The sequence below is a fragment of the Plodia interpunctella genome, chromosome 16, assembly GCF_027563975.2.
Source record: "Plodia interpunctella isolate USDA-ARS_2022_Savannah chromosome 16, ilPloInte3.2, whole genome shotgun sequence".
In the NCBI taxonomy this organism is placed as follows: domain Eukaryota; kingdom Metazoa; phylum Arthropoda; class Insecta; order Lepidoptera; family Pyralidae; genus Plodia; species Plodia interpunctella.
The window spans coordinates 238,083-265,013 of NC_071309.1; the positions used below are offsets into that span (position 1 = coordinate 238,083).

At 34.0% G+C, this 26,931-nt stretch overlaps 1 protein-coding gene across 1 annotated transcript in view; it reads left to right on the plus strand.

The window, feature by feature from the left end:
- LOC128676459 (zinc finger protein 177-like) overlaps nt 1–18,776 on the plus strand; it is a 55,671-nt gene extending 36,895 nt beyond the window's left edge. The window contains exons 4-7 of the mRNA XM_053756583.1: nt 2,448–2,714; nt 3,184–3,353; nt 16,916–17,081; nt 17,483–18,776. Of these exons, the coding sequence (XP_053612558.1) occupies nt 2,448–2,714; nt 3,184–3,353; nt 16,916–17,081; nt 17,483–17,520 (641 nt within the window). The 3' untranslated portion in view covers nt 17,521–18,776. The remainder of the gene's footprint in view (nt 1–2,447; nt 2,715–3,183; nt 3,354–16,915; nt 17,082–17,482) is intronic.
- The last annotated feature ends 8,155 nt before the right edge of the window (nt 18,777–26,931 follow it).

Sequence of the window (26,931 nt, forward strand, 5' to 3'; positions counted from 1 at the left end):
TAGGTCATAGCAACCTGTCACTATTAAATCTCAATTCCAAAACGCAAACTACGCCATTTAATTGAAACGTCAGCGGCGCGCAGGTTAAAATTAACGTCAAAGTTGACTGGTGAAACCAATTCTTAATTAACGACAAAAAACACTTTATTGTATTGTTACAATGATTAGTTATGGGATTAAACAAAAAAAATTAGAATTAATGATGATAGCGTTTACATGTTCACAATTTTATGGCTGGTATAAATAAATATAAAGACCTTTTATATTAAATGTCCTCTTTACGATCGTTACGGAAATGGCTGCATATTTGTATCATTAAATCTTCTTGTCTGGTGATGCAAGTCTTTGTTCGATCCCAAAAAGACCAGTGTCCGTCTCTCGTTCCGCAATGCTCTCGGCCGCGACGCTCTCGAATTTCAAAACTATGTGCGCCACGGCCTTGGTCGTGACGCTCTCGTTTTAATTATTTTTCATACTTCTCGAATGAGTACTGTTGAGGCCAAAAATGTTAAACAAAAATAAATAATTACATACCAAGAAAGAACGAAAACAAAAAGTGTTGGCCTGATCTTGAATGTAGTCAAATGATATGCGTGCCAATGATTTAATAACTAAGGATCTCGAGAAATGTGAAATGGAGAAGATAATTTAGTAAATTAGACCATAGATTTTCTGAAGAAAAAAGGTAATAACCAGGAGGAGAGAGAGATAAAAGTCATTTTTTATGATAAATGAAATTAGCTGTATTTTAAGATGGAAACTAAGCTAATATTCTTATGCTAATTTCATGTTTTAAAAAACAAATTTAATCTTAAATTCTTCCTCATCTCGTCAAAGCAAGTTAGCCTACAGGTATCCCATTATTTTGGTAACGAAATTCAATAGTAATATTTAAAACTAGATATCTGGTTTTACGATTAGGATAACAATATTAAATGTAATATTAGATTATCTTAAGAACAGTTTTGGTTTATTACAGTTGAGAATAAAACCATGAACACGAGAAAATGAGAGGTCAACAAAGTTAAAACAAAGTGAAGTAGCAACTATATTATATTAAAATACACACAGCTCATTTTTAAATTCAATAGATCGAACTAAAAAGCAATCTCCAAGCGGCTCGGCAAAGCGATCGGATCCGCGCATAGATAAGGTAGGGTAAAACATTCGTACACACTCAAAGATGCCGCCGCTGTCGCTATCGACTTATTTTTTAAATGTGAATAATGATATTATAATCAAATAAATAACAAGTCGTTTATTAAAACAATAGACCAGAACAAAACCATACGTTACTTACTTTTACATCAATGCTGCTTCATTCTTTGCAATGAAATGTCGACGCTATCGGTCAGTCAATAACTTAGGTTAGACTATGTTACCTTCTTTTTCATATAATAGTGTATGATTTTCTAAATAATCTAAGGCATGATATATAGAATTATATGATAATTAATGAATATTTGATTTAATCTCTCTCTCTCTTTCTCATCGGAAAGTATTCCCGGTTCGGTTCCTTGCTCAGCCAAAAATTGGAATCCAAGGTTCCCTCATCTACTTTTTTATTAACTTCTTTGGTCTACAGCATTCTAAGTAGATACTTTACATTTATTTTAAGTTTTATTTATACATAAACTAACAAACAAATCTTCAAGTTAATTTGAAAGCAAATAATTTAATGAACATGCATTACATTATCAGTTAATGTTGTATCTATACCACGAAAAAATCTCACGCAATAATCCATCCATACTTACTGTGCAACAATCCATCTAACTATTCAACGTTGGTCTATTTTAAGAGCAAATCTCAAATCAAAAACAGGCTAGCATCTTGATCCAGCAAATAGAGTAGGCAAACCGCGACGGGGACTAGCGATGGTATCGGCCGCCCATCTGTCTTCTCGCCGCGCCGTATCGAGCCTTGCTATCAGATCGCGAAATATCAACTTATACATATCCGGTGGACTACAGCCACTAATTAAAATAGTCCCTTTCGTTAGCAAATCATTTGCTGCAACTTTATGGGTACTCTCGTCCGTATTTAATTTTATACTTGTCTGAAATCCGATCTAGATTATGTATTTATTTCTTTTAATTTATCGTTTCTGATAAAACCGTTTTATTTTGTCGTGAAGCTTTCAAAGAACATCCTATACCTACTACTAATATTATGAATGCTAAACTTTGTGAGGATGTATGAGTGCATGTTTGTTACTCTTTCACGCAAAATCTACTGGACGGATTGTTAATAAATTGGATATACGGGTAGAATATAACCTGTGATAATATCCCGAAGCCCTGGGGCGCAGTTACTTCAACATATATCCCTCGGAGGTTCGGATTAGATAAATGATTACTATGATCTAAATTTGTTTGGTTCGTCTTCGAAACGTCCTATAAAGAAGACATTATAAACTCATCGATAATTACCATTATTGTCTACAGATTCACCATTAGACCTTTCCACATCTCTGCTATCAAGAGTCCTCTTACCAATATCTCCGCCGTCGGGCGCAGAAGACGAACACAAGTCAGTGTCGGGTGATTCTCTGACGTCATCCTCGGCAGGCTCGTCCAACGAGCTACTGGAGATGACGCCCAAGATCCAAAGGAGGCCCGCGAAGTCAGAGAGGGCGTTGTTACCTTGTGAAGTCTGCGGCAAGGCGTTTGACAGACCGTCGCTACTGAAAAGGCATATGAGAACACATACCGGTAAGAATGACTTTATATTTGTAACGTTCAATGGAGGGCAGTTGCTAATGACTTAACTATGCATAATAAAAATGAGTAAATGAAACTTTTTAAGCGACGTCACTCCTTTTCTCGTTAAACATTTTGGTATGCGCAGTCGATAGCAGATAAAATTAATCTTTATATTGAAAGTTAGACATAAGGTGAGTTAGCGGTCCACTAGATTCCTACAGGATGATGTTGGATGATGATGTAGAACTGGCTAGCTAGAAGCAGAGTTTTCCCTTGGTTATGTATTCTTACGTATGTACAAGCAGTATAGCGAAGCAAATCTTATCTAGTTTTTTGTGGGGGTTGCAGCATTTAATTTATTATTGTAATTTTCTTGAAACTGTACCTATACTTTACTTTTAGCTTTTATACTTCTTATTTTAGATATTTATTCATAGTTCAGTATAAGAATTTTAAAGGGATCAATTGCATTGTGCAGGTGAGAAGCCCCACGTCTGTATGGTCTGCAACAAAGGCTTCAGCACGTCGAGCAGCCTCAACACCCACAGGAGGATACACTCCGGGGAGAAGCCCCATCAATGCCAGCATTGCGGGAAGAGGTTCACGGCCAGCTCCAACCTGTACTACCATAGGATGACGCATATCAAGGTTCGTATGTTCAGTAGATTAATATTACGTATAAAATATAACAGGTGCAAACAACCAAGATTACAACATATCTTGAAAAAAAAAAATCTCCATCATTTCATAATATTCGCTGTTAACTGCTGTACAGAGCTATTATAGATCAGCATTGTGTTATTTCCTTCGACTTAGATATGTCATCACAGTAAATGATGGATATCGTACGTTTTGCCTGCAGTTTAACAGAACGATTGAAACAAATTCAAACAATGAATCCCATCGGTAATAAAATTCACTTAATCGTATGAATTTACGGACCTGACTGAAACTGGATCGCATTATAAAAATAATGAATGAGTTCTGATCATTCTGGAAGTTTTCTGTCCCTTTATATGAAACTATAATAAAACTAATGTGTTTATTCAAACATTTTAGAAGTTTCTTTTGAACGGCGAGAAATCTTTAGCTTGGCTTAGAAGGAGGAATAAAATTCTGTAGTGATAATTGAATCTGAGTAAGTCTTCTGTGAATCCCAGTATTTTAATTTAGTAATGATGATTAACCAGGGAAATCCTACTCAAACAATTTTAATTCTAACTACATCATTGACTATTGTCTTGTAACTACGTATCTTAATAAAGTTATAGCTATATTTAGCATACTCGTATATTGTAATGCATGTATGTACATTGACGCTGCGCTCTGCGCGAAGGCAGTGGGGCGGAAAAGTCAAGCGTTCTGAACCATGGTCGTGAGAATTTTCTGAAAATGGATTGAGTCATAGCCTTAAACTTGGTGCTTTGCTGTGTGGGAATAAACCAGTAGGTTACGAATGCAGTGAGGTTATTAAAAATAAAAAGCGGATATGTAAAACACAATATTACACATTGTAGAAACGATTCCTTAATAATTATGTCTTAGTAAGGATTCGTTGCGTGCATGTGGACTTCTTTCATGTTCTATCTCTGATCCGGACGTCAATGAATACATAAATATCGATTTGTGTATGTAATTCAATATGTCATTAACCAATGTGTTCTTCAAAGCATTATCTAGTTATTTTCAACAATCGATTATGTAGTATTATATTTATAAGTAATATTTCATGAAAAAAGAAACAGTTTGTTGATTTATCACAATCTTACTATAAAATTTTCCGTGTTTTTTTTCCAACGTCATTGGTACATATTGACACAAGATGATTAAATTATTGCTTTACATAGCTTACCTAATCACGGAAACTTACACACAAATACAATACGTCATTGTCTTGCAAAATATCACCAGTTATCCTTGATGATACACAATAGACACTCCCATTACAGTTTTTAATGATAATTCACATGCACAAGCATATCCTTAATGTCCTTCATAGGACAATAGTGTTAGTTTTTTATCACTTTGAAATTATACCATCATTTACATTTCTTGCTGTTGTAATTAAGAGTGATTGTTTTGCTAGTAGTTTGTATCTGTGATTGCCGTGCTCTATAATGGTACTTATTGTTCGCATTCACTTTGATATATTGTCGAAATGATACCTACATATTATTTAAATAAATAGCTGACTAAATATTTCAGTTGTGAGTCGTTACAGCAGCCGTGGTCGCGGTCAGAATGAATTATGTAAAAAAATATACGTCTATAGTCGGATTGTTATAACACCACTTCATATATTTGACGCAGTGGTAAAGTTCTTGCCATTGAACCGAGAGGTCCCGGGTTCGATCCCCGGTCGGGTCGTGATGGAAAATGATATTTTTCTGATTAGCCCGGGTCTTGGATGTTTATCTATATATGTATTTATTATTAAATATAGTATCGTTGAGTTAGTATCCCATAACACAAGTCTCGAACTTAATTTGGGGCTAGCTCAATCTGTGTGATTTGTCCTAATATATTTGTTTATTTGTTAAATACCTACTGTATATTTATCTTTGTCTGGTATTTTAGCGGTCGATAAAATCAAACGGGTGTATGTTTTCGGTCATTCAGTGCATGTGATCACCATCAACCTTATACACCCGTTCAAACCTTATACACTTTCGAGTAACGTATACACGTGTGTGAGAAAAAAAAAAACATTATCTGTTTAGCCACTGTGTCCACTATTTACATAATCTGTCAAATATTCGTCAAGGATTTGGTTGTGATTGGGTCCAGGTTGCCATCTGTGTCGGCACTGTAATGTGAAAAATACTAAAAACGACGAAACACCAAATGTTTGATGTCCGTTGCCGGCCGAGTATGAGAAAAACTACTGAATATTGATCAAATCCAGAAATGGACAAGAGAACACTCGCCTCTTATAAATATTTATTATTTTTACCTTTTTTGCCGATAAAATGAGCTTCCCTTAATCTGATTTCGAACGCAGTTTCAGGGATTTTTAGATTTAATGAAATTAAATAAAGTTTTTAATAAAATTATTTCTCGATAAATTGGTATGTGTTCCATATATCAAACGCAATTTGAGGAAACTAATTTTAAAAACTTTTGTTTATTGTCTGTATTATATATTTATATTTCATTGTATAGAACATTAAAATATCGATTTATTAATGTTAATTTAAACAGAAAATATTAGTTTTCATAATGGGTAACTATTCATTTATTTTAAATCGAACCAATACATGAAATCGTATTTCTTGTACTGGTTCGATTCGTCATCGACAAGAACACTGGTTCTAATATATTCCCAAGCACTAAAAAGTTTATTGTTTACCTAATTATAAATAAAAATTGAAGCAATTGGTGGTGATAAAATCTCTCATGTAACAATTAGAAACAAAAACGAAATAAAAACCTCATAACAACATGATAATTATAACAAATCACGAAGAATCCCATGATCACAATGAAGAGGAGCAACACTAAACGCATGGTAATGTATTCAAGTGCTATACCACGGTTCGGTAAAGCCTGGCGCACACGGACGTTACCGTGCTCAATTCCCATAACGCCCTACCTTAAGTTTTTACGTTAACTCTGACCTCATGTGACGGCGTCTTAAGAAAATCACACATGGATACGGTCAGTGGGCACAGGGCTGTCAGTCTTTTTTTTTCATTTATTTGGGTCTACAAATAGTGTCTCACTATGAATGATAATAAACATAAAACAAATGGGTGAGTAAATGTGAAACCAATAACGTGAACCACAGCTTGCAAAGAAGAATAATGTTAGGAGAAAACAAAACAAAAACAGTCATGAACTTATTATTGAGACCTTCAGTTTATTTGGGAACCCCTTTTACATACTATTTGACTAAAAATTAAATTAACCGAACGCTAAAATTTAAATATAAAGTACTACATAAATTTTATTTTCATTTGAAAAATTAAAGTAAATTTAAATTTTTTAACGAAAAAGCGAATGAGGGCACTCATTCGCTTTTTCGTCAGAATAAAAAATAAATAAATACAAATATTGTAAGTAAGTATATTTTGAAATATTGTAATCCAAAACATTTTTTATAAAATATGTAGGTATTTCTTGTCAATACTTAGAAAATAGGATATCAAAAACAAAAGTTTAATCGATTTGTTATTGATATTGCAGTGTAAGCATAAAACGGTACTTTGAATTGATAAAGACTAATCTCTCAAAACATAAAGCAATAATACCTATTAATTACTTTAAAATACAATAAAAGTGAGGATATAATAAGGAAAGTCCAAAAGTTTTAGTTCATTTTGGACTAGGTACATATTGCTCTAGCGACGATCTCATGCGAAATCTAGTAAAGATAAAAAATAAAAATGCAGAATAATTTGTTACCTATAATTCGTCGCCTTAAAAACTGCCCGTCGCCAGCCCTACTGCCGAAGACACACCTGTGACCAGGTAGTTAAGGCCCCAATAATTCCCGGGTCACTGTGGGAACCCGCCTGCCCAGGGGACTGTGACGCGCAATCATGCACTTAGCTTTGTTATGTTATTGTCTATTACCGCTACCTACCACTTTCTTTTTTGCACTTTAATAGATAGAGGTGGTTGTAAGAAAATTAATCGTGAAAAATCTTGTTATAAAACTCTATGATATAATGGAGCGACGGTCGTGGTTCACCTGCCGGTGTACCAACAAAATTTATCAAGTTTATATATTCACAAACATTAACAAATCTGAAAAGGTATGTCATGTTTAACTTGATATTTCATTGTCATGTGTTTCTTACTAAAAATCTATTATTTTTGTAATATGAAATGCATAATTTATTTTGGAAAAATTATTCTCATACTGCGATAATAACAATGTGCCTGTTTTTAATATTCAAAAAGATGTTAATTTAGAATTTTCACCGGCCGCACCCGGCAGTACCGTTGACAGTTCTGAATTATCTTAATATTTCCCAAAATTTCCACATTATTTAGTCTTAAAAGTCAAATCGCATCGCCCTTCTAGTACATTACCAAAATTTCTCACGTGTGACCGCGGAGCGTGTCGAAGACGCTATGAAGACGAGCCAGTAGACCATGGCGTCCCACGGCCTGTGTGAACTTGCTATATGAGACGCCCCATATCTGATTCCGTTTCATTAAATCATATTTGATTTTATTATTTTTCTTTATGAAATTTTTCATTAGTTGAATATTTATCATCATTTATATATTCATCAACATCAATTAATTTAAGAACTTTGTTCTTGTCGGTGGAGCATTTTCCATCTGATTCTGTCCTCAGCCATTGATTTCACCTGCCTATACGACATATTAATATTTATCCATATCTATATTTAAAATAAAATCTTATGATACTAAAACAGAATGAAAATCCTAAATTATGTCACAAGTACACGAAATACTGATGAGAGGCTCCGTTGGATTGCGAGACAGAAGATCAAAGTACTCGTGTGTGTGAATCAAGTCTTGCTTTGCACATATGTATACATATTATGAAATAAACGTTTTTTCTGTCAAAAAGTATTAAGATAGATTACGTTACCTACGTGTTATTTTTTGACTCCGATGAATCACCGGTTTTAATAATATTCATGACAATTTTTTGTCATAATGTACAAAGAAAATTATCTTCTAATGTCCGAATGAATGTTATGGAAATTAAACAATCAAATATATGTGAGATAATAGTAGCGGCCATAAATATACCATACATCAATTTAGCGAAGTCATTTCGCTTAAATAAGCCATTAATTGATCACCATTCTCCAAGGATCTTTCAGCTGTCAGCGAGTGAGATTGAAAGCCAGTAAGCTGGAAATAAATAATATCACAATAGCTTGGATACAATGGAAACTGGGCTTGAGGGAGATGCACCCGGGACAGGCTTGCAAAAGTCAAAATTCATTAAAATTGATTTGGTGAAAAGAGCAAGACAAGTGAGGTTAGTGTAATTAATTTGGTCCAATTAGTTTAACTACAAACGCTATTTGATGAAGTTATAAAAAAAAATTGGAAAACACTAAAGTGGACAATGAAAACAATTAATGTTTGTTTCGTAATAAAAATGATCACCATAGGTCATAGTGACGATGTTATAGCAGTCGCCTTGTAGATCGCTACATTAATAATCAAACTTACTAATAAATGTAAATTTGATTTGCAGTAAAAATATTTTTCAAAGAAATTCAAACATAATTTGAGCTTATTAAATTGTATACAACAATCATACTTAAACTATTCAACAGTATGTATATAGGAGTTCCCACAGGAGCGAAGTCACGGGGTAACATTTTAGCATTTCTGGTAACAATAAATTTGCTATCGAAGTCTCCGCGTCAGGAAAGTGATCGGTTGACGCATTTTCACTCGTTAGCTTCGTTATTTGTTTGTTGTCAGTCTGTCTGTCCATCCGCCACACTCCACATTTTGTACTCACAATTGCTGGCCCCACAAAGGATGGGTTGTGGTACAAGTATAAAATTAAATTGGCACAATGCAAGATACGGTGTGAAGTCTTTATTACTTTCGGGGCTTTGTGTACCGTTTTATTGGGTTCATGTCTTCCAGGTGCCTAGTTGTTATAGAGCGTTGGAGTCCAGGGTCGCTTCACGGTCATATTTTTTCTTCTCCGCTTCGCATGCACGGTCTTGGTCATTCTAATTTCGGCCAATTTTTGACGGCATCAAGCTAGCCCTTCTATGGATTGCTCCTTCTGTCAGGCGTCACCTACGTGATTTGATTGTTTACACAAGACCTTTATGTATAATTGCGCAGTCTCACAACAAATGGGCCACACCTCGAGAGTAACGAGGAGCGAAGAGCCAGCGGCTGATGCTGATGACACGATTCGCTCGTCCGTCACGCTGGGACAGTCGCATTCAAATTTTTGCACTTACACATTGAAACTGCTTTGCAGCCAACAATTTTTTTTAACACATAATCTTACAATACAGATGCTAAATATTAATTCATACTAATTCGTATAATATAGTTGATACTTAACATGCTCAATGTGAAACAACAAGGACATATATTATGTATTGACACTTGTCTGCGCAAGTTATAGTTATAGGACTCTAAATTTTTTCGCAAAATGGAACAGACAGGTGAATACTAACAAACCGTATAAAATCTTTTTTTTTAACTCTATCACTAGAATCACTAATTTAAAAAAGTATAATTTTTGATCTTTTATTCGTCAATCTCCTGAGAAAGGAGTATAATCTTTTCAATGTGAATTACTGTCGTCTATCCCATCATAGACGCTGTTTTTATAATCCCATCAGCGTCTCACACCTGCCAACATAAGCCTCTAAAATCGGAAACAATTTTTTTAATTGCGCCCTTTCCGATGCCATAATGATAATTACGTCGGTATCATTTAGTGGTAATGGCGTCAAATTTAGAAAATTTTCGACGAAAGGTGCTTAGTTTTTTATTTTACAACAGGTGATTGTACCCTTTCAACATTTAGACAAGACATTTGGCGTTATATCAATGACATTTCTATGTAAAAACTCGTGTTTTTTTTTTACATAGAAAAACAATATTTAAATGGAATGGGAAATATGGTAATTATATAAACACAAACACTTATTGTTTGGTAATTCTTTTTAGTTACAAAATAACAAATGGACTTTAGACACAAAACTTTCCAGAAGTGCAGACATCATTTTTGTATTTCATTTTATTCAATAACAGTTATATCACAATCAGGCACGCTTCGTCAACATGTTTACACGAACGTATCGGAAATATTCTTTGTAAAAAAGTATACAAACATATTTTTTCACATAAATATAAGTATAACGTATAAAACACATTAAAATTGTAAATATAATAAAAAAAATAATAATAATAAAATACACTTAAAAATAGTATGGTCTACAGCTACACCGCTTTACTCGAATTAAGCGACAGATTATAGAAAACAGTACAACAGGAAGTCAATAAATGAGTTTTATTAGCCAACTTTCAAAAGAAATGTATCAAACTAGTACTGATACGACTTTATTAGACTAATGTGACGCGTATATAAAAATTCGGCGTTTATCATTCTAATTACAAACTTGTTTCGGTCACAAATGAAATTAATTAAAACTTAAATTTATTTATTAACAGTGATAGAATCAAGTCTGTGGTATTTCTGGTAGCATTTATTAAAAATGATTTGTAAATTTTTGAGCCTTAAGCACTACTACAAAAATAATAATTTTAATTAATTCTATGACATACACATATGATACTAGCTTGTGGTCAATATGTCTCAATTTTTAATCTCACGCGTTCTATATTCATAGACCACCACTTGCTTCCGATGAAGGAAAACATCGTGAAGCTGCGCACTGGCTGTTTTGACTTCTGAGTTAAATAAATAAATATATTAAGACAATTCACACAGATTGAGCTTGCCCCAAAGTAAGTTCGAGACTTGTGTTATGGGATACTAACTCAACGATACTATATTTTATAACAAATACACATATAGACAAACATCCAAGACCCGACCGGGGATCGAACCCGGGATCTCTCTGTTCAGAAGCAAGCACTTTACCACCACGCCACCGAGGTCGTCGAAAGAGTCGACCAGTCAAATCATATCAGTTGCCTTTAGGTGACTTCAATAAAATCAATAACATATACAAAGCACTCGATGAGAAGCAGAGAGCCGCCAGTCCCGGTGTGAGTGTGACCAGCGCATGCGCACCGCGCCGCGGGTTGTACCTTTTTTCTGCATAACAAAAACTGTCTCTAGAATCTCCTTTATTCATTGTTACACAACCACTTTTTATAACGCTGCATAGTTATTCTTTTACAAAATATAAAACGTGTAGAAGAATATTTTTTTGTATCTGTCTAATCATTTGTAAATATTTTGTCACCTTTACTTGAAAATATAGAGAGTGGCAATTTTTTTACATTCGAATATAAAAAAATGGTATATCACCTAGTAATGGCAGGATTACATTGGAGTTATAAACATGAAAAATATTACATAATAATTGCAACTTATAAGTTTTACTAATTTTGCATTTATTTGTTAATTTAATATCTTCTCACCAAATTTTCCGACACCTTCTTACTGGCACTGAAAGCACAGATACATGACATTTTTAACGCATCCACCATTGTAATTTTTATGAACGCCTTATTTTAAAACGAAAATATAACAATCAGTTTAAAATTTGAACGTCTAAATAAATAAAAGATTTACATTTTGCCAAAGATTTTAGAAGTGCCTCTTCTGTTCCCTCTATAAAACGCGTTCACGTGCCATCAACAACTGGTAGTGGAAGCTTGATCTACAAATAATGACAGAGCTGCCACCAAACATAATTCATTTTAATCAAACTATCTCCTCATTTTATTAATAAAGAAATGCGTGCGGATAATTTCCGCATCAATGGACCTAAAAAAAACAGATGTGCAAATTACACCACGATCTTGGCTTCCTCGTAATAGGCGATTGTCTATTGTCCGATCCTTTGTGGAATATTTTACTAGATCATTGCAGTTTTTTTCCTGTTTGCACATCTCCTGATACGTTTCAGTAATGGTGATTTTTGCAACATTGTTGGGTAATTTTAGTCTAGTAGTAGCTACTTTGAAGAAGGCAAGATTGAATCAAAATCATAATCAAATCATTTATTTAGATATTAGGCCTTCACAGGCACTTTTTCACGTCATATTCTAAATCAAATGATGTTTACAAACTACTAGCATTTCGGAACGACCACTGCTGAGAAGAAATGCCCAAAGAAACTCATTCAAACAGTGTTGGTCCCTATTATGCCAAAAGGGCTTACCATTTTTAAATATAAATTTATGTATAATTTTTTATCAGTAATATGACAATAAAGTCAAAAGGACAATTGAAAAAATATACTTCTATTTGAAAAGTACTTTATTGGCAGAATCGTTTAGACTTTTAAGCCTCAAAATCTAAGCTTATAATATATATTAGCTACATAATTTTGTGACTTATGCTGAAGCCGAAAAATCCTAGTGTTTGAGCAATATATTCATAACTCACTACAACCCGCGGTGTTACCTGTGTAAGTATTTTAAAAACATATTTGTGTTATAGTTATATAAAGTCATTTTCGCGCCATTCGCGCCATTGCATAAGCGAATAACACTTCTTGACGAAATCCTACGGAAATCGCCTATATCCAAGGCATCAGCTACCAAGTATCATAAATATTGTCCCAGCCATTTGATCGTGAAGAAGTAACAAATATACTCACAATCTTTCGCCTTTATAATATTAGTGGGATTGCGTTTTGCTAGCCATTCACAAATAAAAATTAAACATAAACTTAAATAGATACTCTGAATGTTTTATTTCAAACAGCGCTGTTAATCCATCTGTTAATCTATACCCTTGTCAAATCACCTATGTTGATATTTTTTTCTACTTTTTACATGTCACAGTAGAATATGCTTATTGATATACTAGTTTGACATCTTCGAAATGTCACGTAAAGTCACATTCAGATACGACATTTGCATATTAAATTAGTAAATAAAAATACTATGAAAGGCGTTTGGTACCCGTTCTCGATGGATGTTGTATGAGGCGATTAAGAGACAAAAACACAACAAGATTTGATTTCAGTCAGTCGGCCTGTTATAAAATCAGAGCCGAATATTTAAAATTGTATTGTATACTGTATGTCTTTTATACGGAACATGGGCTTTGGGTATCATAGGTATCATAGGTGGAATGAAACCGAGGATACATGACGAAAATACCGTTTTCAAATCGGAAATAAAATCGTTTTGAAAATAATATTAGAACTCTACTAACACACATTTTCAACTACAAAATAACTCTACAAATCAAATTGGACAAAATTTTTATCAGAAAAGTGTCCAATATATTTTTTTAAATCCTCTACCTAGACATTGGCAATACAAGAAAAGAAAAAGGGTTATACATTTTTCTTATTCAGTTATTCATTCAGTTATTTACTTGCCATTAAAATGTCTCGATGCTCAATGCGATGTCTTGACACTATCGTTGAAGAGTTTGCCAAACTTTGGGTGATTTGGCTGGTATTTCATTAAGGTAAATAAAATCTCACATAGAAACTACGCAACGTTCGTGGATTCACGTCGGCATCTGTCTGAGTTCGGCGATAGTGTGCAGCCGGCATTAAAATCGCACGGCTTATCTGAGCGTCGCGAGCGGCCCTATATCAATCATTCTTTATCTACCTCTGATTAAATTATACGAAGGCTTAATGAAATGGCTTAGGAAGAGCTTACACTCGACTGGGTAAAGTTTTGCCGTTAGCTGTCGAACATGTGGGATGTAATGTGACTTCGTTGCTTTCACATGTGATGTAAATAGACATTTTAGGTGGAGTCATTTTATGAAATTGTCAGTTTTTTCCCATTGACCTGAAAGTCATTGCAAATATTTTCCGTGAAATAGGTTTGCTAAACCTGTTCCTTGACATAATATAATTATGTTTGTTGCCTCAAAAAAGACGTTACTTATGAATTATTAGATCAAATGTGAAGAAAGCTATGTGTTTCATTTTGTCTCTGACAAAATGGCGTTTGTGCATAGACTAGAATGTGAAAACTGTATTAATCTTAAGAATCGTAGTTGTAGAAAAACGGTTTCAGCCAAATTAGTTTTAAAAAAAATTAAGATTTTAATTCGTTACCGTGATTTTTTCACACTTAGAGCTACATTCTAAAAATATAATTTAATAAATAAAAAGTGTGACATCAGCCTGATTCCCGCATACACCCTCATCATAATATTCTCGTGCCTGATATCCTCTACCAATTAATATGCTTCTTGTCTTATGCCCCGACACACCATATTGATTATCGAGAACCCAGGTTCAATTAAGGTATGGTCAAACTGTTCAATATTAGTTGAGTGAGTGCATTATTTTTATTAATGATTATGTTAAAGCCATAATCTAATCACGTTATTTAATTTGTAATGAGTTTATATGCTTTTTGCTAAGAAATCAACAACCATTCATCGAAGCAATGACATATAGAAGGTTTCTTCTTCTGATTATTTTTGGCGATCGTATTTTTTGTGTGTTTGTAATAACTTTATTGCACGAAAATACGTACATGAATCAAAATTAATATAAGAAAGATACATTGTACAATCTTTTTTTGTAGAAAATACAAACATCAGTTTATATTTTTATGCAGCCACCATGCATACAAGTGCAATATATGTCACACTATTGTGATAGACGCGGGCGTTTTTGGTAACTTGAAAAAAGTCTCACCAGCTCCTGATCTAAAAAACATTCTCAAATCAAACACACGCACATCCCGACAAGCGTACTAACGAGCAATACCGAACCATCGATATATTTCGTTAAATTACCAGCGTATCGCATTTGCATTCGATTTCCATAACGCGAGGCAGGCGTATCGATGCCATACGTCACTCGAGATCGGAATCGCGATTTTAAAACGAATTAAGGTCTTGTATAGTTAAACTTCATTATTTTTTGTATGGCTATTAAGTTCTGTGCAAAGACTTCCCTTTTAGCTTGCAGTCTGATCTAGTTTGACAATTAGGTCATAATTGATGTCATTATTGAAATAGTCGTAATAGTTAAGTCATTTTGCGACTTCAACAAAATCTAACACCACTGTTAGAAAATTCGATAAAGAGTTATTGGAAATATCTAAGTATTATACAATCCAGACATCAAAATAGTGTAGTTTTGATTGTTATATTTGTTGCTATGTTTGATTGTATTGTTTTTATTTTCAAATATCCTGTTAACCCATCATATTGGGGCTAACCATTCTACTTTTTTCAATCAGATTATATTCGAAATATTGTGCTAAATCTCATATTATATTTATTTTATCTTAATTAAATTGTTTTCTGTTAATTTCCTGTGCAGTGTCCTGGTTTGATTAGATTGGAAATAACAAATAAATTACATTTACCGCCCTCAGCTCCACCCATTTAATTCTCACTATCCTTCCTAATATTCACACTAACAAAAAGTCATCATGCGAGGTCTAAATTGGAAAGTTGAAATTTAAGACCTTTTTTGTTCGAAGTCCGGGTTTGAGCAGTAGCTCAATTATAAGGTAAGAGGCAATATTCGAATGAATATAGTCGCTACCGAATATTACGAATAAATCAATAAACAAAGAACCATTATCTGTCTCACGGTTTCCGATGGATAAATCACGACCGGCAAAAACTGCTTGTTTACTGTTAAAAAAGGGAGACTGTGAGGCGTGTACCAAATTGGTTTTCTCTTAATATATTTCAATTCGTTTTTAAGTTATAATTAAGTTTATATTCACAAAATCAATTAAGCTGGTCTTAGTTTGCTGCCTCATAGATAGTTTACTCTTGACTTGTACCAAAATTTGATGACGCATGCATTAATATTCGATTATTGTAGGATTATATTTAGCCTTAAATTTTGAAACATAGACTTTCATCCGTCTGGTGTTAAAAATACATGTTAAAATGAACATTTAGAACATACCTTACGACCAACAGAAGCAAAAGAACTAAGGTACATCAAACTACCAACATACAGATTAAATTAAGCGTTGAAACATAAGGAAACCACAAATCTACTGTCATTGTGTCTTTAAATAGTAATTTAGTACACGGGAAGCCGCACGATATGGTACATTCACGGCGTATTGAATTCTTCACGACCACCGAATGTGCCATCAGCGGTACTTTGTTGTTTACTTGTTTATTTTTCTTGTAAATGACAATTGAATGACGGGACGTTTTGTTGCTATGCTATGTTTTTTTTTGTTGTAGCTCGTTTAAATGTAAGTTATTAAGACATTCCAGGAGTCTCTACAATAAACTAAATACCGATAGACGAAGGGATGCCTGTGCATTAGCAGTGGGTTACAGAAGCTTGACGATGATGAGGCTTAGAAACCGCATGTACTATTTTAATCATTGCAGGTCGTCTGGCATCCCTCTTTATTTTATACTACTAAGCAAGCAAATAGCCATATGACCTGATTCTTGCTTAGTAAATAGGAAGAGTCACGGGTGTTACGTTCACGTGGCCAGCTCTGAATGAGCCTTTTTACGCTCTTTTCAAAGAATTTCATTTTACAGTTCGCCTGCTCTGGTGCCATTTAGCACCATTCAGCATCAACACTTTTTACATCTTCTTTCTCTGTTTGTCTCTCAGGAAAAGCCACACAAATGCAGCCTATGCTCGAAGTCGTTCCCGACGCCCGGGGACCTCAAGTCGCATATGTACGTGCACAGCGGCTCCTGGCCCTTCAAGTGCCATATCTGCTCCCGCGGGTTCTCCAAGCACACCAACCTGAAGAACCACCTGTTTCTACATACTGGTGAGTATGCTATAGAATCAATGGAAATGTTTTTGTTGAGACTAGAGTCTCTCGATTCGATTTTTACGTAATATCTTCTTAGAAAAACACATGCTTTTACTGCAACGCACGTGGCTAAAGGCGATGGGGCGATGGAGAGCATGGGAGTTTGAGCTTGATTGATATGTATATTAATAAATTTTACGTTCCTTGATAAAAGTTTTTTACTAATTTTAAGTTTTGTATGGGCGAGTGGCTACTACTTTGCATGAGTAAAATTGATACTTACTTATACATATTCAAACATAGACGGGCAGACTTAATCGCTGGACAATACTTCAAAGCCACCACGCCCATTCCCTATGCCATGGGATTAGATATGTTGGATCTATCATATAAAGTTGTGTCTTTCTTTGTTACAGCGAAACATCAAAGAAACAGTGCAAGAGATGCTACTTGAAGCAAAATATCCCTCAATAAAAGTTCATCTCATTTGCTGTATGGTCTGACTGAACTGACATACAAACACTCCTTACAAATTATACCTGTGTGATATTAGTCTAAGTGTTAATTTATTTTATAAGGATTCTGTATATTTATTTCTACTATAGATTAAGTTATATCAATGAGCCGATTAACTTATTGGAAGTCATTCCAATTTTTCTCTTGCGTTAAATCATAGTTAATTTGAAAGAAATATTTTAAGTACTTGATTTATAATAATGATTTTGTTCTCATTTATCAATGTATCTTCAAAAGAAACTTGTCCAAAAAGTACATAAAATATGTACATAAAAAATTGAGCAAAGTTTTGTTTATGATAAAATTAGTTGTATATTTGTTGTGATTGATGGACCTGTCTGCAAATATTGTTTTTGGTCAATGGAATCAAAATTTAGATGAGTGTTAAAATTTAGATGTTTAAGTGTGTTCACCACAAAGTATTGATATTATGTGACTCCATAAATTATATTAACGGGACTAACACGAACATTATTTATTTAACGTTGCTGCCGTTGATATAATTTAGGTAGTAATGTGTTCAAAGTGCAAAAGTTTAAAAAACACCAAGGTATTGATACTGGATGGTTAAATAACAAAAAAAAGAGATCAAGATGTTTATCTACTTTTTACGCTAAATAAGGAATAGCGACGTATTCCTTGATTCTTGGATTTGGTAAATTAATTTACCTAATCTTGTAGAAAAAATGTCGGTCTTGGGTCCACAATGATCTAAATCAAATTCATTTGCATGGCTAGGTTTTATAGTATTAAATTGCGGTAATAAAATGCATAGTTTGGAACAACTAATAGAATTCGTTTGTTAAAAATTACGGAATTCTATTAATTAAATTACCTCAGACGGGAGGGGCAAATTTAGCACAGCTTTGCATAGCTCCTGTCGAGACCGGGCCTAAGTTATTTAAGCTCGATTTAGTGGATGTTCGGATTTATTTTCATTCAAATGTTGGTTTATGGTTCAGCTCACGTATATAAACTTAAAGTTTAAGCGCTATATGATTGCTGTAAATATAACTCTGCGTGTGCTACATAGTTTTATGTAGTATTTCAAATATACTTACATTGAGTACGTATATTGTGATTATAAATGCCGTCCAATTTTTGTAAATAAACGCTTCAAAATCGAAATACTAATTTATGAAAAACTATTTATATTACTTTATAATAAAATAGCTATTCACGTAGTACAACTTCTATCTGATTTTTATTTCACACAATACTCCCTTTTAATAGAAACGTAAGGAAGGAAAGAATGAATCTACACAAAATCAACATTTATTACAGATATTATGAAGAGGTTTTATATCAAGTAAAATGTTTAGAATTCAAAGGATACCATTCGACAACACAACTCGTAGGATGAGAGAGAAGGAGATGACCCTATTGCAGAATGGTTCTGGGCTTTTGTGAAATAAGTAGTCTTGAAATTTGGTTGAACATCGGTAATTATATAGGAGTTCGCAGAGTTAGAATCTGGATACTAAAATAACCATTTTACAGTGATAGATAGTGGCCAACTCACGAGTCTGTTCAGAGCCTAATGACCAATGTGCTCAAACGACCGAAGTCGCCAAAATTACTGTTTCTATAAATACTTTAATTATTAGCGGCACTAGTACAAAAATTTCACTGTCGCTCGCTAGTTTTCCAACAATCTCCACACCAAAAACAGTTCTGATGCTCCATTTTGACTTGATAGAACAAACACTTTATTTATAATATTATGTAAGTATCCTACAGGGATGTCACTACATACTTTATTAATTTACCACCGCTGTATATAAACAAAAAATTGCAAGCTCTAAGCAAATCCATCCAATTTATCGAGGCTTTTAAATTGAGCAGCGTAGGTGTAACACGCAACCGGCAGACTGATTTGCATATAACAACTCAAGCGGGAGTTATTAGCTCTTAATTGTACTGCGGAGCGTGTTCCCGGCAGGACGCCGCGGCCGCGATCCTCGCTGAGACAATTCTATCTTACTTTTAAACGGTCTATTGATAGTTAGGTTTGAAACTCACTTGGAAGAAAATGCTTTAAATAAATCTGTCCTAATCTCAACTAGTATTATAATTGAGAAAGTAAGTTTGTTTGTTATCTCTTCATGTTTTTTTTTATATTTTAGAAATTTAGATACGTTAAATCCTGGAAAAAGGTACTTTAAAGAAATAAAATCTTTTGGTGGAAATTTACGCGGGCAATTGCTAAAATATTAATCATGAATTATTATGTATTTGATGCCGGTGTAAACTGTACAAAATTACTGAGCTCTCAGACTCTGGCATAATTGATATATCAAACGTAAGTATCAATATTATTTTTCGGGTGGTGCTGATGAATCATGATGGTCGACAGGAAAATATCGTGAGTATCGTGAAATATAGAAAAACGATTTATAAATCTTATTATGTTTTTGTAGTCAGAATTTGGACAATCTTTGCGGTCTAGTGGTCATCTCGCCGGGCGGTTTCACTGATAGTCCCGGGTTTGATCCTTAATATGAAATATTTGCATAAACATTTATCATTCTATCTATTATAATGCTACTACTAAACCGCTGAGCTGGTATTGATGAAATTTGGAACAGATATAGTCAATGACCAAAAGGCTAACGCGTATGGAGCTGTGTAAAATCGGTAGTGATAAATATTTCACAATATTTTAACGCAAAAGAACTGTGGGCTGAAAAATTAGATATCAATCCTTTTGCACATTTATAATAAACATTACTTAAGTTAATGACATCATTAATACTTGATTAGAAGTACCAAATGGATTCAATGAACGACTTGATATTATAATTTGACTTTCACTTGGCAAAGATGGTAATAAATTAACCACATTATTAGATTAATTATATTGTGCGATGATTAATTTTACCCGTGTTGTATCACATTTCCTATTTTAAATACAGGCTGATGTATAAACAAAAAAATATTTATGATAATCGCTTGTCTCTCTTGTATGTCATTGTATGTCATTGCTTTATGCTCCCAATTATTTGACTACAAGAAACTCGCTTTGAGGCCCACCACTGTTTTTATTTCTTCATACTTTTTAAATCTACAACAACCAATGTTAACTCCTAAGGTCTGAGTTTTTTTTCTCTCTCTTTCAATTCCAAGAAGTAGTTATGCTCAAGAGTGGGGCTACACATGACTACTCAACGAGAAACACGTGTGAGAAAGAGAATCAGAGTAGAAGAAGATATATAGAAAGAGACAATTTTGTTTTCTTAGATCTTTTTAATGATACACCGATACAAAGTTTTTATGAACACGCAAAATGGAATAACATCGTTACAGAGACCAGGGCCTACATAAGCTTTTACCGTATATAATAAAGCCTTTGGTGTAAGCTACGAGTGTTAAAATCAATCAGGAAAAATAAGTATTTTGCTCATGCACCCCATAAACAAAAAGCCATAACCTTATGGCATGGCTTAATAAATTGTGAATGTTTTATGTAAAGGAATATGTTTGCGTTTCATGATATATATTTAATTTTTTTCTTTATTTGTATATATTATTCAGCGTAAAATAGCAAAAAAAAAATGTTTATTAACAGTTTGCTATAAAATTATTTGAGCGAATCCTCAAATTTATTACATCGCTTTGGCCAACCATTTGTCCAAACACAGATGACGATCACGCTGTGCATACCGATAGATGCTACCACAATAGCTCTGTTGATCGTTAACATTATAAATCTTACACGAAAACAATTATAATGTTCGCTGGGTGGTCTGTTTAGACCACCAAAACTGGGCGATTATTGACCATCTCAATCATAGTAAGACTATTGGGTTAAACGATTCTCGAAAGTGTAGGTGTTCAGTATTGAGAAACAGTATTTTTAAATAGGACGGCTAATGTTACAGTTTTAATAAGTCAATTAATTTAATGTGATTACTTAACTATATTTTGTTTATTAATTCTTTATTTATTATGTTGGGTACGAGTATGTGGCTACAGTCAATGTTTATTGTATAAGTAATATATCAATCGTAGTTATATATCTCCTTCTGCACTGTTAATATATACACACACCGTTCGCACACTGATTCAGGTCTCATCTGAAAATCAGTGTATCGCACCTCTGGGTGATATGTGTACTGAGATGGGCCTTTTTGTATTGCTGCAACACAGTACACTTGCTCAATTGTGCTATGTGAATACTGTGTTTTATTTTGTACTTTTAGTCTGGTTGTGTATTGCGTTCTATTACCGAATCTATTACCGAAGGTGTGTTTTGAGTATATGTGTTTCAATAGTAGTACCTTATTTAGATGAAAGATAAGAAAATTTGTATGCTTAGTTTCGTCAAGAACAACTAGGTTTACTGTTTAGTTGGCCATTCACTTTATATACAAATCATAATCAACTTCTTCATATCAAAAATCAAAACAACGCTCTATTGGGTGCTAAATATATTCTTACCAGAACCGAGCCACTTCGATGGCTTCATCGGAAGCTGCTTTCAAGTCAGCCCTAATTCAAGATTTAAGATTCATTTTAAGTTATAAAGGTGCTAATATTATTTACAATAGTTCCTATTACGTGTAAATAAGAACTGCTATTGAAATAACATACGATACAATTTTAACAATAACAATCGACACCCAGATGAAACCAAATAAAGTTTCTGAACTAGCACTATAGTGGTACTCAATACAGGTCAGTCTAATCGACTGCCGATAAATAAATACACAGTATCGCTCTAGCTATTACAAAAACCATTTTGACAGTTCAAGTGGGCGATCGTACTGTACATGCAACACCACATCAAGTCACTCCGAACAGACCTGTATGCAATGGCCATAGCTGAGAATTTGCTGCGAGAATTTTTTGAGCTGTCGCCTGTACCACTTTTTGTGAGCGAAATGGGAGCAATCCCCATCAGATAACTTAACAAAAAGGCGATGACGACCGAAACACAAAGGCGCCACCGTCTCTTCGATTACGACCTATGACAAAGCGGTTTGCTGAACAACGGCCCATATTGATCCAAACATCTCTTCCATTTTGTTTGGGCTATTGGATTTTTTGTACGGCATAGTTGTTGTAGTGTGAGATGAAATTTACATTGCATTGCGTCGAAACTCTTTCAGGCGTCTTCAATTTTTCTCGATCTCCTTCATTTGTGGTGATTTTCAGTCAAAGATTCAATTTTATTTTAAGGACTAAGATGTAAAACAGAATACAAAAAAAATAGTAAAAAGATTAGAAGACAGTATGGCGATCACAATGATCACTGATCAGATACAGATCTGATCAGTGCTTATTGTATAGGATTTGTATAGATTAGGATCATTGATCTCTTTATGTATAGGATTAACGCTCTTATTACCACTAAAGTGAGCATTGATCCCTTAAATAAGAAGATGTAATAGCTCCGCCAATAAGACATTGAAACCCACTCGAGCTCGACCACAAAATATTATCAAAGTGTTAATTGCTCAACACGCTACCCGTTGGTATGATTTACACCTCGGATCTCGATTCAGAGCCGAGTGGTTAATAATCTCGATTAAACTTACGACTACTCCTTGAATTAATCGATAATTGTTCATAAATCATCAATGTTCCATTGGCAAAAGCATTATCGGGGTGCGAACAGTGAATTTATTGTCCTGGTACAGAGTTGGCGTGCTAAGGCTACATAACTCGGCCGAATACCCTGTTATACGGCTGTAGGATGCGCGTCGTCTGTAGGCGATCCTGTAACAGCGTTACTTATTCGATGCGAGACGCATTTGAATTTTAAATCCTTGTTTGATTTGTTTTGAATTGTATATCTAAATCGGTGATGAGATTTTATTTATTTGTGACAAGTTTATTAACAAATCTAGATTATGTTCATGCTTGTCTATGAGCAAAGAAAAAGATTCTAGGTTTCCTTCCCGCGCACGTTGTAAACGTCCGTCATAGAATAGGGCAGAGGATCTTTCACATATAATTGGGCTAGGAATCTCTCATATATCTCTGGATTATGATTTTAAACAACATTTGAATCCGTTATTCAGCTACTCGTGACTAGTAACTTAATAAGAAAAGTAGTAACAAAATAATTAATAAGAAAACCTAGTGACTTAATAAAAATTATACTGATTGTGCATGAAATAATAAGTAAGGTCAAGTGGATCCTACCATTATTTTTTCAGTCATATTAAGTCCAGTGCTGGACATAGTAATCACCTGTAAACATCCGCAAGAACGATCCTTAACCGCCAACTTGCCATTATATTTCCATCTGTCGTGGCCATATTTTAAATAATTTATTTTATGTAATACACTATCTACGAGTATATCTATTTACCATCGTAAATATTTTATAACATCTCATTAAAGTTATTGTTATTGGACTGCAATAATTTTAATGAGTACTAGGAGACTTGACATTCGTAATTAATTATTTAATATTTTATTTATGAAAGTTAAAATCAAAAATTTATTCAGGAATTATAGATGCAATTCACTGATTATTAATTTGTGGAGATCTACAAGTACATTCTTACGTCAAATTTCGTAAATTATGTATGATTCTCAAAGATGCAATTTAGTAACATTTTCGGATGACCATTGTTGATGTCGAAAAATAGTATTTCTTTAATTCTGTCAGTGAAAAACTTACGGAATATAATACTCAAATAAATGATTGTTTTTGTACGCCAGATTGTCAGATAATATTTAGGATTTTTTTCTCAATTTGCAGTTATAAGACAAGAAACCAACAACAAACCACAGAACAGAAACTTTTTGTCTATTCCAATCTAGAGGAAACAAACAAACTTACAAAATAAACAACGACGGATAACCGCGGTTTGATACAGTTTGCGAGTACATCCAACTACACAGCAACCTACACTAAGTTCATTGCAAATTCTCTCTTATTCCCAGGTTATAAACGTCAGTGTAGTGTAAAGATAGGTGGCTGTACTGTGGTGGTGTAATTTCATCTAACGCCAGCAAAAACCATGATTGTTTATAGGGGCCCTGATAATATCGCAGCATTCTCAATTTCTCACTAGGGTTGTCAATGAAGTGAAAATTAATTTATCACTATCTTAATTTATTTTCTTTATTATGATAAACTAGAGCCCGTCCCGGATTCGCTCCAGTAAAACCATAATAAATTTACACACTTAAACTCTCCTCTTGATTCACTCTATCTATTAATAAAACCAGCATCAAAATCAGTTGCGTAGTTTTAAAGACGTAAGCATAGGTACGGACAGACAGCGGGAAATGACTTTGTTTTACGCACTACCCAGACAGAGACATATACATGGACAAATTACACAGATTGAGTTTGCTAGAAAGTATCGTATTTGAGACTTGGGTCACTACTAGCGCAATAATCCTACTACATTTTAGAAACTAGGAAGCGGCCCATCCCGTCTTACCTCGGGTTAAACCATAGTAAATAATGCATCTAAACCTTCCTCCGAAATCACACTATCTATTGATGAAAACCATACTGAAATACGACCGGTAGTTTTCATTTTATTTTCGGAGTTCATTGCGTGCATAGACAGATGCGACAGGGGTACATCTTTTTATAATATAGGAGGATATCTTATTATAATATTTAACAATAAATAAATATGGATAACCATCCACGACCCAGGTCAATCTGATAAAGAACATTTTCCATTTTGAGGTGACCGGGAATGGAACCTAGAACTTCCAGTATAGCAGTCCGGCATGACATGGCCATCAAGGTACAGTTTGTCAATCAGACATGGTCTCTTGGACAACGTTTGAGGCCTCGTTTAATGTGTATCTTGTGCTGTAGCTGCAACAGTACTCATATTGACATATTGTTCCTGTTACATCGCTCAGGTATATATTAAATATAGTTTGAGCCAAGACTTCATATTATTTGCATGTAGAATTAAATCTGCAAGCCGCTCTATTGTATACTGAATATTTTCTGGCCAGAACTGAGTCTCTTCCCTGTGTTTTGTAGTGTCAACCCTAACAACTTCGTCTTTAGAAGTGGGCTAAAGGAAGCACGTGCCACCAATCGCCAATAAGCGAAACAATTTCTCCTCTTAAAGCTCACAAATCCACAAAAGCAATTAGGAAATCTAATATCTAACCAATAAGGTCAGTTTTTGAGTAGCAGTTCTTGTGAACAGCAAAGGTCACGGGTGTAAGGAATCACGAATCAGATATTATTTTGTATTGTGCCATTGATATTGGGTCCCCGATTTAAAATGATTTTAAACAAATACAAAAGTATAAAAAAATTACTGACAAGAATATTTACAAGAACGTGATTGAATTGATATTGTCAAAATATGTTTTAAAAAAATATAAGTTTTCCTTTACGTATGATAGATAAAGCACTGTTCATTATCCAGATGACGGCGATGCGAGTGCCTTCAAAAAATCATCACATAACACTGATCTATTTGTATGTTAAGTATATAGGTATATCGATAAAATCAGTCTATTTCAATCTCTTGGCATCTCATAATAAATACTTTCACGATTTTCATGTTTTGTCAAAACCCTGAACTACATTACGATCGTTTTAAATGAGTCATAAATTTCAAAAATAGAACTGTGATTCAACTAATATTTTAGTATTATTTTAATGCCAGTTAAAGCATACCATTCATGAAGGAATTCATCGATGTAGTCTGGACTACATACCTTGTACTTTGTAACTTGTTTCAATGAATTGAGATCTTAATTGAGGTCTAATTATTCAAGTCAATGGCGGACATAAGTTAAAAAACTGGGCATGTAACTTGTTGGACGTTTCATAAGTAAGATGTATGTAACGTTATTTTTTTCGTCACACATGCCGCACGAAGTCACTCATGACATTTTTCGAATTTTACTTGTCAATATGTCGATTCATAATTATAATAACGTGTGTATTATTTCAGTGGCGTGTGGTTCCGCCATAGAATAGGACCACTACATATTCATTCATGGATGCCGTACGAGGCGAGTAGCAATCATCGCATTTCCAAAGAGTGTAGAGGTCAGGCAGGTGGCCGTTCAAAAAATCAGAGCAATTGGGTGCTATAGGCGTAAATATGAGACGCGGGAAAAGAGAAATATCGAATGATAATTAATACTAATAGAAGGTATAGATAAATTAATAGTCTCATCTTCATGTGTTACTACATTAACTTTGTTTTATTTATTAAATTCGGCTCTGATTTTATGACCAACAGTCTGTTTAACTCAACCCCTGTTGGGAATGATGTCGTTGCCTTTTAAGCCCTGTTTCGTGGCCTTGCATGATATGTATGAGAAGTTACGGAGGTCCTATTGCGAAACCACACGTCACATATTGTAGCAGGAGGTGAAAATAAAGCAAATATTG